The sequence below is a fragment of the Phocoena sinus genome, chromosome 8 (genome assembly GCF_008692025.1).
Source record: "Phocoena sinus isolate mPhoSin1 chromosome 8, mPhoSin1.pri, whole genome shotgun sequence".
In the NCBI taxonomy this organism is placed as follows: domain Eukaryota; kingdom Metazoa; phylum Chordata; class Mammalia; order Artiodactyla; family Phocoenidae; genus Phocoena; species Phocoena sinus.
In genome coordinates, this window is record NC_045770.1 from 94,482,451 (window position 1) to 94,498,342 (window position 15,892).

General features: G+C 47.6%; 1 protein-coding gene across 1 annotated transcript in view; it reads left to right on the forward strand.

Moving 5' to 3' along the window:
* The window catches only part of LOC116758380 (probable inactive 1-aminocyclopropane-1-carboxylate synthase-like protein 2), a 106,851-nt gene that overhangs the window by 89,818 nt on the left and 1,141 nt on the right, over positions 1-15,892 (forward strand). Inside the window, 15 exon segments of the mRNA XM_032641188.1 lie at positions 3,506-4,059; positions 5,464-5,488; positions 5,491-5,522; positions 5,974-6,044; positions 6,328-6,505; positions 6,732-6,798; positions 7,786-7,883; positions 8,139-8,216; positions 8,554-8,654; positions 9,568-9,599; positions 9,602-9,653; positions 10,401-10,446; positions 10,546-10,684; positions 12,011-12,229; positions 12,232-12,318. Coding sequence (XP_032497079.1) covers positions 3,506-4,059; positions 5,464-5,488; positions 5,491-5,522; positions 5,974-6,044; positions 6,328-6,505; positions 6,732-6,798; positions 7,786-7,883; positions 8,139-8,216; positions 8,554-8,654; positions 9,568-9,599; positions 9,602-9,653; positions 10,401-10,446; positions 10,546-10,684; positions 12,011-12,229; positions 12,232-12,318 — 1,779 coding nt within the window.

Sequence of the window (15,892 nt, forward strand, 5' to 3'; positions counted from 1 at the left end):
TTACAATCTACTCCTAGTACCTCAAGTCCACTTGGTCTTTGTTGTCTGTGCTGGTTTTAGCTCATGCTGTTTATTCATGTGTCTGGATTTTCTGTGTGCTGGACGCCATATTTGAAGAATTATCCTTTTTGAGAAATCTAAAACCTAAGGTATACTGCTTCCAGAGTATTTGTTTGCTTCTGCCCAGGGACTTTGAGTCACCAACAGTACAGGATGACAATATTGTTAGATGAAGTTAATCCAACGTCAAAACTCGAGACTTCTGGGGCATCATGTGATGTGAAGTCAGGCTGTAGTCTGTGTAGGTGCTGGTTTTCTGCCAGTTCACTCTTTTTCTAGGAGTTCTGGGCTAAAGTCAGAGGGCTTAGGTTTAAATCCTGGTTCTACTATGGGACACTAGAAGTTCCTTGTCTTCACTGAGCTCCAATTTTACCTCCAACTGAGGTAAGTACCTTCTCATCTTACATGAGTAACTGATGCCCAGGGGAGATAATTCTTCCAACATCCTACAGTTGTTGAGTTGCAACTACAGAATAGAATCTGGGCTTCTCCAGGCTGCTTTTACCTGAGTTTTCAGTTTTGCAACTTGTGTTTAGGCATCTGTATCCCCAAACACCTTGCTTCCCATGCACATAAAGAAGACTCGACAATCTTTATCATAATTACTACATTGAAAAGGAAGAATCTTAATTAGGTTAGAGTACTGAGTCTCCAGGGGAGGCTGGTGCATAGCAAGGGGAAGGAAGGCCAAAGGGCAAGATAGAGCTAGAAGGGCTTGTAGGGCACTAAAAAAAGAGACAGAAGTATCCTGGTATAAATGGTATGCCCAGGTACTGGCATCCCAAATGAACAGGAGACAAGCTTGTTCCTAGTTCACTTCCCATGTTCTTCCCCCATTCCCAGTTTCTACTGTTTAAGATCTTTCAGCCCTTATCAGAGGGCACCAGCTGGGCTGGTTCTGAGATGCTGCTTCTATAGAAGGGCCCTGAGTGTGGTTTGGGAGGTAGATGGTTTAAGGATGAGAAATACTGAAACCAAGGATGTAGCCAGACAACTTAGGACTGAGATTTAAGGACATTATGGCCTTTGTGGAACAACATCATTGCAATAGACTTTTTCTGTGGAAAAGACAAGTTTTGGCAGAGGTCCATCTTCTAGGTTTTCCCCCGGCCTTGCAACATACTCAGTTCCTTATCAGAAAAAACATTTACCAGGAAAATACACTTTTTGCAGTTCCTTGCCTTGGCCTCGTTTTCTGCTCCACAAGCCCGCCTGGAGAGGTTCTCATTCCACCTTCTTTAAACAGCCTCCCTCCTCCAATGGCTTGTTGGGCCACCTGGCCTCCAGCTTCCCTGCCCCATCCTGATCCCTGTTTCCTGTGAACCTGGAGTCCCTGGCTGAGGGCTGGGTGGATGGGACAGAGTAGTGGGACCTTGGTAACAGCAAGGACTTCCAGGATAAGAAGTCCAAGAGACTCCCTAATCCAGCTTGACCTGGAATAACTTAAATCCTGGGCCCATGTGCTGCTCTATGGAGCTGTCACATCTTTGATTTCATTATTAAGGTAAAACAGAACAAACACACTCCATATGTGACAGCCCAGGCCTGGGAGAAAGCAGAAGTGCCCTGGTGACAGCTTCTTGCCCATAGAAGGGAGGTCATCTCCACCATCTTGGCCCTTCCCACAGGCACTGATCAAGACCAATAAGGATGATGGGTACCACCTTTTGGAAGGCAAAAACAAAGGAACCTACTCACCTCCAGAGTTGAGAGCCCCGTTGAAATGACCCTCTTACTTCTAGGGGATGGAGCTTGGGCCAGAGCAAAGCTTTTGCTTGTGAAACAAAGGGTGAGTCTGGGAATAAGAGCTCATATTTGTTCAATTTCTTTCTAAGTATGTTTCTAAAAGTGGTAAGTAAAGTTCTTTGTATCACTGTTGATGAAATGTTGACATCCTAAGTCAAAACTTGGTACCCCTTTGTCCTATGGCTTCATCTGGCTGTTGCTCTGTCTTCCATAGCTTAAAGTCTTCAGTCGTGGTTCATCTCTTTACTGACTCGGCCACATCCTTGTGGTTGTGCCTCTCCCGATAGTTACTTATGTGCCAAGCACTGTGCTAAGGATATGATGACGAAGTCTGACCTGTGCAGATACTGAACAAGTAACACAATTAAGTGTCATTACATAGAAGTATAGGTTGCGATGGGAACATCGCAGGCAGACCAAGGATGGTTTGGAGAGGTTGGGCAGAGTGTCCAGTACTTTGAAGTGCTGGTGCCACAAACCTGTAAAAGAAGTAACAAGGTTTTGTATATGTGGGGGGAATGTAAGGGATGTAATATAGAAAAAGAACTTAGAAGATGGCATTTGATGGGAGATGTGTAAGTCTAGATTCTTAGAAAAAAGAGGTCTCAGTGACTGGGGATATGAGGATTGTCTTATAATGAAGTAGAGGCAGCTGTCAGCCTCAAATTTTCTTACCTCATGCCTTCTTAACATCTGATTTTTTTTTTTTTTACTCTTTGAGGCTTTATAAAGGTGTTTCTCAAGTCTTATCCAGCATTTTGACTTCTTTTCAGACAGAAGGTTGTTCTGAATAGTTAGAGGTTCGGAAAGTATAGTCCTAGGAACTTCGTTAGAACTGCAAATTCTTAGGCCCCACCCCAGACCTCCTGAAACAAAGTACAGTGATGAGGACTAGCCATTTGTGTCCTCACAAACCTTCTAAGTGATTCTGGTGGACTTTAAAGTTCGAGAACCATGTATGCCGACCATGGTTACTGGTGATGGAAGTCCAAGGCAGCTGTCACTGTGAGCAGGTTGAAGGCATTTAGAGGAAGTAACACAAAGTAGGAGCTTTGAACATCTGGTACGGCCAACTTGGGAAAAATGGCAAAAAGAAGGGCTGACGTTCTAGAACAAGAGCTGGAAAATGTTTTCTGTAACAGGCCAGATAGTAAATATATTAGTCCTTGTGAGCCATGTGGTCTGTGTCACAACTATTCAACTCTGCCATTAAAGTACAAAAGCAGCTATAGATAATATATAAACAAGCAAACACAACTGTGTTCCAATAAAACTTTATTTACAAAAACAAATGGAAGGCTGGTTTGGCCCTTGGGCAGTAGTTTACTTACCCCTATTCCAGCAGAATGACTTATTCAGCGTTTTGGTTTGGTGTTTTCGTTTTTAGCAGCAGAATCCCTTTTCTTACTTAGAACTCTACAGAGCAGGAATTGCTCTGGTTGAAGAATCCACAGCCTACCTGTTCAGTTTCCCCTCTTTCTCTAAGTGGGCCCTAAGGCTCTTCCCCAGAACATGTGTTAATGACAGCGCTCCAATATCTGGGGTTGGGGCCACTTAGGCATTGCCCTTGAATGAGCAGGTAACTCTTCCTGAATTCATCTGGGCCTACAACCAAGGTGTGGAGGTAGGAGGAACTAGTGACCAGCCTGAGATCAGGCCCAGACCTTTGCTGCAGCGCATGGACTCTCTTTCTCTGCAGGTTCCAGCCAGCCTGCTGAGGCCAATAGGAATAGCCAGAGTATGAGTGGCCCATCAGACATGCCCTCCATGCCCTATGGCCAGATGAGGGACCAGGCCCTCGGAAACCGTAGCATCCACACCCAGCTGATGCAGATGGTGCTGTCCTTGCGGCAGACGGTGGAGGATAACATCACGCAGCTGATGACCAGGCACCAGCAGCAGGACCTGGCGCTGGAGAAGCAGAGGCACAATCAGGCCGTCAGGGACCAGGAGGCCTTCCTGGGTCACTTAATGTTCCAGATGCTCCACTACCTGCAGTCTGGGGCCACAGGTGACCGGAGCTTCCAACCGCCTGACGCTTCCATGGACTCTAGGGTCGATGTTGGAGGTGGGCAGCAGGCCCAATCATCCAGGCAGATTTGCCAGATGTTTTACCAACGGAGTGATTTTGAAGATACACTTATCAGCTATGACCTGTCCAACCGTGGGATTGACATCTCTGCCTTATACCACTCCAGCTTCCAGGACTACACCTACCAAGGAAACAAATACCACAAGGACGAGAACACCCTGGTGAGGATGGGGGGACATACTCTAGGGGCCCCATCACTAGGATTTACTGAGTCCCGTGTCACGTACTGTGCACTCTCACTGACTCTTCCAGCCCCATGAAGTAGGCACTCTTTTCTTCTATAGGTAAGGGGATGGGCACGGAAGTAAGGTGATGTGGCCAAGAAAGTTGACAAGCTGGGTCTGGTTTCCCCTCCTGTCCCAGCTCTTACCCACTAGGAGTCACTCTGGTTACTGTGGTAAGTGAACCTACCCTCAGGGAACTCAGTCTGGTGATGGATATCGTCGGCCATTGGGGAAATGAATGTGAATAATGTTTGCAAGAGCGCTAAGGGGATGCCTGCTTTGGGTGGTCAGGGAGGATGTTTTAAAGGTTGAATAAGCCAGCCATGTGGTGGGAGTCGGGGTGGGGGTCCTCCAGGCAAGAGGAACAGCATGTGTGAAAGCTTTAAGGTGGGAAGGACTTGGAGTGATTGGACAAGGAGACCCATGTGGCTTGAGAAGGGACAGTGAGTGCTGTGACAGAGGTATGGCTGGGATTAGGCCATTGTGAGATGTTAGGATATTATCCTAATGGTGGTGGGAGCAGGAAGAGGCTCCCAGCAAGGGAGGTTCACAGCAGCTCTCCAGCCAGAGGGCGGAGGACCACACGAGCCACACCTTCCCTTCTATTCCCATCTAAGTGACGTGTGGCTGGTGGCTGTCTGCTTTTCTGGGGGCCAAGAGAGTCAGGTATCCCCACTGGCCTCTGAGGGGTCATACCTCTTCCAGTAACTTGAAGGGTCCATCCATGGAAGTGGAAATAGCAGAGATGGATACACGCAGGGCCTGTGCTGGCTAAGGATCCAGGCTCTGGGGCCAGTCAGGTGGAATTCTGCCCATCACCAAGGTCACATGGCTAGTAGTTTATTCAACATTTCTGGGCTTCACGCTCTTTAAGTCGAGATCAGAATAGAGCTTTATTCTAGGAGTTGTGAGAATGAAGGCAATTCCCAGGAAGCACTTAGTCTAGTGTCTAGAACATAGGAGCTCAATGAATGATAGCTGGTACATAATACCACTATTATTATCTATTGGGCTGGCCAAAAAGCTCATTTGGTTTTAAGTAAAAATAAAAGACATCTTTCATTTTCACCAAGAACTTTATTGAACAACATATTCATTAACCAAACAAACTTTTTGGCCAACCCAATAAATGGCTCAAAAGAGGGAAACTTGCTAGCTGTGAGATCTTTAGGGTTTGTAGAATTTTATCTAATATTAAAGTTGTCAAACATGGATTGCATTGCCTCATGGAGCAGGGAGACCCCCATCTGGGCTCGTCCAGCATAAGTACTTGTGACCTGGTTAAAGGCGTCCATGTAGGGCAGGGCAATAGGACTGACCTTAGATTCCTTCCATCTCCAGGGCTACATCAACCTTGGTACCAGTGAGAGAAGATCTGTATTGATCTGCTGGCTGAAAGGGTAAGCCATGTTCCGGTGTGTGCTGGGACCCACCTTCAGGCCCAGGCCCCCTAGAATGTTCTTTGGCATGTTGTAGATACAGGAATAAGACTTAGAAGTTTGGGGAAGGGAGTGGGGAAATAGCTTCTAGAATAGCGCATCCAACCTCCTGGTTGGGCTGTGTTGGGAGGTGTTCTCTGGATGGATATATGATGGGTAAGCTGCTAAGGGAGGCTCTGGATCAAATGTAGGGTTGGGGAAGTTCTCAGACACTTCCCAGTGGATAGCTATTTGTATAATCTTTGACAAGAAGATTGAAGCCTCCGTTCACCAGGGAACATGAAGCATATATGCCCATTTCCTTCTGGGAGGCCCTGTGTTGCAGGGCAAACACCCATATACGTCCTAGGAGCAGGCTGAAACTTCTTGGGCATCCCTGGTCTAGCTGGGCTCATGCTCTATTTGTCAACAGTTGACTCGGACTGACATGCTGTACATTGATGAAGACCTACTGCAGTATCCTGATTGGAGAGGGCAACCATTGTAAGTAGCCCCTTACAGAGCTGGGGTCTTCTGGTCCACAGGCACCTGTCCTCATCCAGGGAAGGACTCAAGGTGCCAGATTCTCTGCTGGGTGCCTACCTATTTTGGGGGACAATGACTTCTAGAAAATGCCTAGCCCAGAATATCATAGGAGGCAGGCTGGTATCATAGAGATAGCACTGCCCTACAATTCAAAAGGCCCAAGTTCTTGTCCAAACTCTTACAGTTAATATCTGTGTCGCCTGGGGAGTTGAGAGCCTCAGTCCCCTGTTAACCCTGTAAGGACCCTGAGGTTGGATGCTTTGCTTTTTCAAAAAGACCCAAGTCTAGACTATGGGGAAAGCCCACGGGCAGGCCTGGGAAGCACAGGTCTCTCTGGGTCTGTCCACCGCCTGCGGAAAGAAGCGGCCCGGTTCCTGACCTCCGACTGCAAGGCACGTGCCCACCTTGACCCAGAAAATGTGAGTCTCTTTCCAGCCTTCCTGCCACCCTGGGGGAAGACCATATTCTTGGGGGCCTCTCTGCCTTTCCAGCACAGCCCCTCAGAGCCGGGGCAGAGTGAAGGCCAATGGGTCCTAGCTGAGGAGACTCCTCATGTCTGTCCTCCCAGGGGGAGGGAGACGGGGGAACTATCCCTCTTACGTGAGGATTGGTTTTCGACTTCTGCCTTCTGTGTAGCTTCTTCAGGTGGTTGTTCTAAATGGCTGCTCCTCTGTCTTTTCCGCACTAGCCATGGTTCTGTGTGACCCAGGTGGTAAGTCAGTGGGCTCTGCGTTCCCTCAGGGAAATAGCAGCATGTGGGCATGAGTGCATGGGCACTGGGCCTTGGGGAAGAAGAGCAGCTTGACTGAAGGCCTTTCCCCTAAAGAACTGGGGTGCTTCCTGCACTGGTTAGAACGTCTTCCTACTATTTGTGCTGGAGTGAGGGATTTGGGTTCCCATTTAATATGGACATGTGACAGTCCTCAAGGAGGTCTGCCCCAGGGATGGTGACAACAGGAGCCAACTCATTACAGTATTAGTTGGACTTTTGGTCTCAGCTCCAATCCAGACAGCCCTAGTAAACTAGACAATATAGATGCTCTATCTCCTCAAAAAACAAACAAAAACACCAAAATCAAAAACTGAGTTCTAGACCAAATAAAGCTTGAGAGATTTGTTCTCAGTCTTCTTCTCAACTATGCCTCTTAACAATCTGAAACAAGAATCTCAGATTTCTTGATGAACCTACTGTATGGGAGACTCGTTACCAAGACGACCATTTCACTTGAAGGAGTGGGTCCTTGATTAGCCCATCAATGAGGCCGAATGGACGGGAAGAAAAGAACACATGAGATCACCAGGGTCACATGACCTGAGCCATGTAGAGAGATGAGAGCCCTCCCTGTGCGTGGACCTCAGCCTCCAGTGTTGGTCTGGAGCTGACAAGACTTGCTGATGGCCTGTGTTCTACCTGCTAGCAAGCCTGGCTTGAGTCCCTGGATTCCAAGTCACTTAGAGCAGTATTCTTCCCTTTCTCCTCTAGTGTACCTGCAAAGAAGAGACTTGAGTTTTGTTTCTCCAAATAATGTTTAGAAGAGTGGGTTACTTTTATAGAGGCTGTGCCCCAAAGCATTCATCCCTAAGTAGGAGGGATTACCCAACTAACCTTCTCTGAGTGTAGTGTTGCTGCTGGTCTGAGGGTCCTGGCACGTTCTGACTGGGAGACCCTGGACTAACAGCTCTGTCTCTCTGCTTCCAGAGGCCTTTCTGGTCCCCATCCCCTCCTATGGTGGCTTTATCTTTAGTACCCACCTGTATGCGAAAGTTGAACTGGTTCCTGTCCACCTGGAGAGCCAGGTCAGTGTGGGGCCCCTTCCCCTGCTCAGCCCACCCAGGCAATGGAATGATCTTGGGGCATTTCCAAGGTGTAGGGGGTTCTTGCTTTTCTCCCATATAAGTTATGGGAGAAGGATGGAGAAATCGGGCAAAGAGGGCATGTGGGACTAGTGCCCTGGGTATGAAGGTAAAGGATTGTTCACGGTTTATAGGGGTGAGGAATCAAGGCTTGGAAGCTTCCAAACAGGTGGTTCTCAGGCCGTGTTTGTCTTCCAGGTCACTGAGGCGAGCGCCTATCCATTCCAGCTCACTGTGGACAAGCTGGAGCAAGCCCTGCTCGGGGCTAAGATTGAAGTCAGGAGAGAACAAGTTCTTCAGGGTGGGCACTGCCACCCCAGAAAGGGACTGAGTATGGACACTCTGGTATAACTTGTTCACCGAGACGCTGTGGACACCTTCTTCAAAAGAGATAGTGTCCCAGGGCATGTCCCCCGAGGAGCCCTGGCTATGGCGGCCCCCAGAGCTCCTTCCTGATCCCCTCTGTGGGCAAAAATATGATAGTTGCTCCTCCGAGAGCCCACTGAGGTCTTGATTAGGTGCTCGATACTCGGTGCCCTAACCTGATCTTTGGCTGGACTTGATGTAGATGTGAAGGACTTGTGTTCACTTGGTTACGTTTGGTTCTTTTTAGGGGAAAAAGGTCAGAGACCTTGTGCTAAGCAACCATCAGAATCCTCTGGGAGACATCTACTCCCGAGACTCAGTGATGGAATATCAGGAATTTGCCAAGAAGTATGAGTTCCACCCCCTCGAGACTAGATGAAGTCCATAAGAAGGGTTCTAATCACTCATAGTCAAGGAGTCAGAACCAGAAATAATAGACCCTAAATATTCTTACTGCGTGGTATACTTTATGAAGTTACGGACAACTAACTGAAATTGAAATGAAGGAAAATGCACCCACCCGCTCACTACTTCAAACTGTGCCATCTCCTTTCTAGCCTTTGTCCATGTGCACATACCTACATAACAGTCATCATATAGCATGTTAACATGTTATCTCTGAAGTCCGGAAATAGCCCTCTTAGGGTAGATAATCTTCTTCTATCTAGAAGAAACCCTTATTCAAACTTCGTAACGTATCCAGACCAATTAATGGCAGAGCAAGGGACAAGAGGAAGAATGCTGGGGGAGGTCTACATTCCAGCTCTAGCATCTGCTAGCTGAGGGAATTAACTTTCTGTCTCAGAAACTTACTTTCTTTCTGTGAAATAGAGGTAACAGTACTGCTTCAAAGGGCTGTTGGGAGAATAAATGAGAAGAAGCACATGAGCACTTAGCCTGCTTTATAAACCTATTTGATTCAGATCTTGGGTGGCAGCTCCTGACTGTACCAGAAGAGACCTCTCTGGGATGCCCAGTCCCTTCCCACTAGTCTCTGCTTGATGGTTGAAGCATGAGGTCGAATGTTCTCATGCATGTCTTTTGGGTTCTCTTCCTTCCTAGTACCCCCAAGTCAGGGTGAAAGGTCCTCTCTGGTGAAGGAGAGACCCTCTTCTACGTTGCCACACCTCCTGGAAGGGTTGGATGGGCTTCTGGGGCAGTAGGAGTGTCTGATCTGTGTCTAGAGAGGACCATCAAACGAAGCGAGCTAACAATTGGGGAGAACCTGGATATCGTCCTCCCTCTTTCACCCAACCTACAGGTACAACGTACATGTGATTATAGATGAGTTTTACACGCTGTGTTTGATGAAGCCATCCCATTCCATAGTGTTCTGAGCCTGGAGAGGTGAGTTGGTCTTGGCTAGAATTGGGAATGAGAACCATGAAGTGCCTACTTTGCAGGGTGAGTCCATGGGCCATCAGCTTAATTGGCTGCATGCCAGGAACTGAGCTCAGAGCCACTGGGAGTGTGAAAGTGAGCAAAGCATCATCTTTCCTCCCAAGTGTCTTCTCTAAATGCCATTTTGTACATGAGATAACTTGAGGGAAAGGTAGCATATGCGTTGTCAAAAGTGAAGTTGAAGCCCTCCAGAAGGTCAGGGTAGGAACTTCTTGAGAAGTAGGGCACGGGGAAAGAATAGACATAGAGCAGAACTTTCTTGAGGGTAGTATTCGGCCCTAGGATAGGATGAAGCAGGCAAAGCAAGAGAAGAGCGTGCCTGGAGGAAGGAAGAGCTTCGCCAAATGCGGGGCAGTAAGAAATAGGTGAACACGTTTTAGAAATAGGGGGTGGCCCACTTGTGTAGGAGCCAACTGAAGGTGGCTTCGGACCAGCTGGGGGAAGACCACGAGCCAGGCTGCGGGCCCTGGACTTCCTTCAGTGGGCACTTGAGAGCTGTCCCATCTGGTTCCACGAGGATACCTTTTGTTGACTTCCTGGCTTAACTGGGGCAGCTGTTTCTTGACTTTGGGTCCTATAGGCCCTTCTGTCTAGGAAGGCCCTCAATGCCACTTTCACCTTCCCTTCATAGACCTCAAGTCTTCATCCTTCAAATATTTCTCCATAATCTTGACTGTACTCTCTCCTCTCCAGTTTGCCTGACCCCAACAAGACCCATGTGATCTGGGGCACCAGTAAGGTGAGTCCCAGCTGCCTGTCCTTGGGTAGGGAAGGAAGTCGATCCAGGAGCAGAAGGCAGACCAACTGGGTATTTCCTTCCCTACTTCTCTTCCTCTAGGATTTTGGCATCTCTGGCTTCCGCTTTGGCACTCTGTACACCCGCAACAGGGAGGTGGCCTCTGCCGTGAGCTCCTTTGGCTACCTCCACAGCATCTCTGGTGTCATCCAGTACAAGCTGTGTCAGCTGCTCCAGGACAGAGGTACTGAGCCATGTTCAGGGCCAGACCTCGTGGCCACGGGGAATTCCTGGGTCTGCTTGGGCCTCTGACATGCCTTCAACACAGTGAGACCCTGTTCACTGTCTTGGGTTTAACAGTGGCAGGACAGGAAGTTTACAGGAGGGCAGGCTGTAGCTCATATGATGCAGCCGGGTGTAGACAGACGATGGAGGTGCTGGTCTAAAACACTGGCCATCCGGTAGCTCGTGCTCTGCTTGGAAAGGGGATCATCAATTGTACTCTAGGACTTAAAGGTGGGAACTTCAGAAATGAGTCTTTGTGTGAAGGTCAATTTTCCCTCCCCCAAAGCTGGCTTGCTTCAGGCAAAGATTACAAAGGAACACCCTGATTCCTCGAATATGATTTAACTTTATCTTCCAGTGTGGCCAAAGGAGAGCTGCCATTTGGGCAAGTTGGTGTGGCTACATCTATGGCACCTGAATTCACCTTCCCCTTGGATCTTAAGTGAATGCTGGCTTCAGAGGGAATTTCCCCCCTTTTATGCCATGGTATAAGGGCTCCTTTTTAAAATTCCCTGTAATAGAGCAGATGCCAGGCCTGAGGATTTAAATTAAAAGCGGAGATATAATGAAACAAACTAATGTAATCAGATGATCTGGTTTAGAAAACAATGTGCTTTCAGCTTTGGGTGGAGAAAGGGGTAGGTAGGAGAAATCCAGCTGGATGCCGCCCTGCATGGTGCCAGGCCCTCTAATAGTTTGGTAGAAACCAGATTCCCAGCTCCTTGAATGCTGGTTCTCAGTCTTGGACGCACATGGGAATTACCTGGGAAGTGTAAATACTGATGTGTAGGCTGTATCCGTGAAGATTTTGATTTCGATATCTGGGGGTATAACCTGGGCCACCAGGCCTTTTAAAAGCTTCCCAAGTGGTTCTAAAGTGCTCCAATGCTAAGGATAGTTGGGCTAAGATCATCCCCAAGCACGACAACGAGGTTCTTCAACGTCCATTTGTTAGGGTCTAAGGCAGGAAGTAAGGGAGCTATGAGTACCTGCTACTTGCCCAGGTGACAACAGAAGCATCAACCCCGTTTAGAGGACACCTCAACTTCTTGCCTCAAGGGTGTAAACTCAAACAGAACTTTCCTACACAATTATTGAGAAGCCCAATGTCTCCGCCTACCTAGTGGAAATGGGTGCGTTGGGTATAAGTCAGCTCAAATATAATACAGTCAGGCTTGGATAGAATCAGCAGGCATGGAGCCCAGGTAGGGAGCATTTTGTCAGGAAGCCTCTGGCAGATCTTAGCCCTGAGATGTGTGACAGCCCTTTTGCTCCACCCATCCGGAATGGGTTGACAATGTGTACCTGCCCATTTATCGCTTCCGGCTGCAGGAGGATCAACTTAAAACAGGTGAGTTCTGGGAATGAAGACAGGTGTCAAAGGGCAGATCTACCTGATGGCTTTTGAGCTCAGCTTTGTCCCTCTGTCCTCCCCAGTACCTGGACCCATGCACATTTGAGGAAGAGCTGCTCCTGCATTGCCGCTTCCTGGACAAGAAGCTGATTTGTCCCGTGGCAAGACCTTCATGTGTAAGGAGCCTGGCTGGTTCTGCCTCATCTTTGCAGCTAGGCCCCTCCTGCTAAGAAGCGGTGAGTGGGGCTGACCTCCCAAGCCTGGCATCCTTCAAAGATGCCCCAGCCACTCCTGTTTGATGCAATAGCGGAGTCGTCCTTTTTTTTGCCTTTAGTAGCCTATAGCTCCAGCCCTTCTAGGCCCTCTGTCTCCACTTTCATACCTTTAAGCTCCTCTGTAAACAGGAACTGACAGGCACTTGAGGTATATTATACCTTTTGGGTGTCTGGTCTGTGTCTGCCATTGAGCAGGTCATTGGGACTGTAAGCTCTCAAGAAATGGAGCTCTGCCCATGTGGGACTTGCTGGCTACTAGGTGAGATAGACAGGGAGATGACCTAGAAGTCCCTGTGTGCTATACCCTGGAGTTTAGATTCTCCTCTGAAGGTTATGGAAACATGACATTCATTTTATCTATTGTATCTCGACGCATGCAGGTCACTGTTCTACCTGCTGGGAACATAGCAATGAATAAGAGAACATTTATGTTACACAAATATCTTTCTAGCTAATGTGGAAAATAGACTGAGTGAAGGGCCACTAGAGGCAGAGAGAAAATGATGAGGCCAAGGCCATCAGCTAGGTGACAAGATTTGATCTGAGTCATGAAGGTAACTGGCAGGCAGGGGCTGTGATGATGAAGCCAAAAAGAGCCATGGGGGATGCGGCAGGTCGACTTGGAAATCTATCCCAAAGAGGGGAAGGCTCAAGTTTAGCATCCCTGAACGAGAGGCTCTGTGGTGGCCTACTAGGACCCGGCTATATCTGGGGACTACATGAAACCCACTAAGTATTTTTCTCTGTCCCCATTTGGACCCTCTAGCCATTCAGCGGTTCCACCAGGTGCTAGTGGAGCAGGGGCAAGATTGGGGAGTGAAGCAACTGGAGGTTGCAAAGAAGGAGGAAGTGTCTACCTCCCAGCCAGCGGCTCCAGCCAGTCTCACTCTCAGGAAGTCCTGACGTCAGCCTCGGATCTGGAAGGCTGGTATACTGACCTGGAGCTGTGACCTGGGCTTCTCCAGGCATGAGCTCGTTTGACCCCACCATCAGCCCCCCTAAGCTGAGCATCTGTCATTTCTGGAAGCTTTACATCTTTTTAGTCTTCTAGCCATTGTGTGTGTGCAAAATGCTTTTATGGCGATTCCGGTGGGAAAGCCTAGAGAGGAATAAAGGGAGCTCTCTGGATCCCTATTTAGATGGGTTTACTTTTATATTTGATATCAAATAACTTCCATATTCTTGTAAATTCCAGGCCTGTTTTGTTTCTTACTCACATGCTTCATATCACCTTTTGAGAGCTAGATGATTTTTAAATTTTTGATTACACCTAATTAAAATTTAATTAAAAATTAAATTTAGGACTTCCTTTGTGGGGCAGTGGTTAAGAATCCGCCTGCCAATGCAGGGGACACGGGTTCAAGCCCTGGTCTGGGAATATCCCACATGCCGCGGAGCAACTAAGCCCGTGCACCACAACTACTGAGCCTGCGCTCTAGAGCCCAGGAGCCACAACTACTGAGCCCATGTGCCACAACTACTGAAGCCCACGTGCCTACAGCCCATGCTCTGCAACAAGAGAAGCCACCGCACTGAGAAGCCCGTGCACTGCAACGAAGACCCAACGCAGCCAAAAATAAATAATTTATTTTTAAAAATTAAATTTAGTTTTTAAATTCTAAAGCAGGTTATATGTGAAGAACACTTCTGGGGCAGATCAGAAAGGAAGGGAAACTGTGATGCCTAATTGGCGGAGCATTTTCTAGGTGTTGGGTGCAATGTCCCACAGGATCCTTTCACAATCACGCCCACCTTATACACAAGTGGCTAAGTGGCAGGATGGGGGCATAACTCCAAGTATGAGTTCTTTCCATTCTTGCCTTTTCGAAAGGCTTGTAAAGTGAATCTCTGGTGATAAGCCTGAGGTCTTCCATTTCCATCTCTAGTGTTTCCAGCTGTTCAAATCATACCTCCTGTGCATTTCTCTGCAAAGCCGTTGTACATCTCAGCTTCAGTCTGAGCACCAATGCTGTGAAATAGGCAGAGTGGGGACTACCACCATTTTACAGATGATGGAAGAGCTGTTAGCACCCACCAATGGCTTTGGTCAGTCACTTGGGTTTGCAAGACAGGCAGAAACATGAGAGACCTGGGGAGAACCACCTCCTGACAGTATCTTGAGACCTTGCTAAGTTCACTTATTAGTCCTAGTTGTTTTGGAGGGGGATTTCATTGAATGTTCAATGTACACAATCATGTTGCCTGCGAATAAAGATGATTTTCCTTCTTTCCTTTCAATATTTATGTCTCTCATTTTTCTGTTCTAATTGCATGGCCTAGAACCTCAAGTATAAAATTGAATAAAAGAAGTAAGAGAGGATATTCTTGCCTTGTTCTCAATCTTAGCAGGACTGAGTTCTGTCTCTCATTCTTAAGTACTGCACGTATTTTTCATACTGCCTTTACCAGATAGAAGAATTTCCTTCAATTCCTAGTTTGCTGAGAGATCTACCATGAATGAGTGTTCAGTTTTTGTCAGTTTTTTTTTTTTTTTTGCAGTACGCGGGCCTCTCACTGTTGTGGCCCCTCCCGTTGCGGAGCACAGGCTCCGGACGCGCAAGCTCAGCGGCCATGGCTCACGGGCCCAGCTACTCCGCAGCATGTGGGATCTTCCCGGACCGGGGCACGAACCCGCGTCCCCTGCATCGGTAGGTGGACTCCCAACCACTGCGCCACCAGGGAAGCTGAAACATCATATTCTTAATCTTACCATTTTATCCAGTCTGATGATCTTTTAACTGGTCTTTGGTCATTAATTTAATGTAATCATTGATATGGCTGTACTTAAGTCAATTATCTTGCTATTTGTCTTCTATTTGTGCCGTATGCTCTTTGTTCATTTTTTCCTTCCCGTATGCCTTTTGAATTAATCAGGCATTATTTGGTATCCCATCTATTCTTAATTATACCTTTTGACTTTTTTAAAAAAAGTGTTTGCTCTAGAGATTACAATATATATCCATTGCCCTCAGTGAGAAGTTCACAGTCCTTAACAGGGTTTATTAAGATTCATGACCTGATCCCTGATCGTATCTCCAACCTTTCTCCTGAACCCTGCAAGCTCCGGGGGTCGGTATTAGGCTTGTCAAAGGCTTTCTTCTGCTTCCAACACCCCACACTCCAGCTAGCTAACTAGGACTCAAGCATCACTTCCTAAGTGTTTAGGGTGAATGAATGTGTGTGTAAGGCTTCCTGTATGGGGCCAATGCATGTGTGTGTGTGTCAGGGAAGGGGGCAGCGGTGTTAAATCTCCCTGCCGCATGCTTCCCAGGCACCCAGTAATCTTTCTTATTAGTTAGCACATTTGTATGTCTGCCTTCCCAGTCAACCATGCAGGCCCGCTGTTTGTTTTGCCATCACTGTATCCCAGTACTTTGCAGAGATCTTGCATGACACAGGCATTCAATAAGACTACTTACCTGAATTAAACAGAATGATATGGAGAGAACTGGCTTATTTTACATAGAGGAACAAAAAGTCTTGAGAGCTGCTCAAGGTCACAATGTTAGTGGCAAGGCCAAAGCGAAGACAAGAA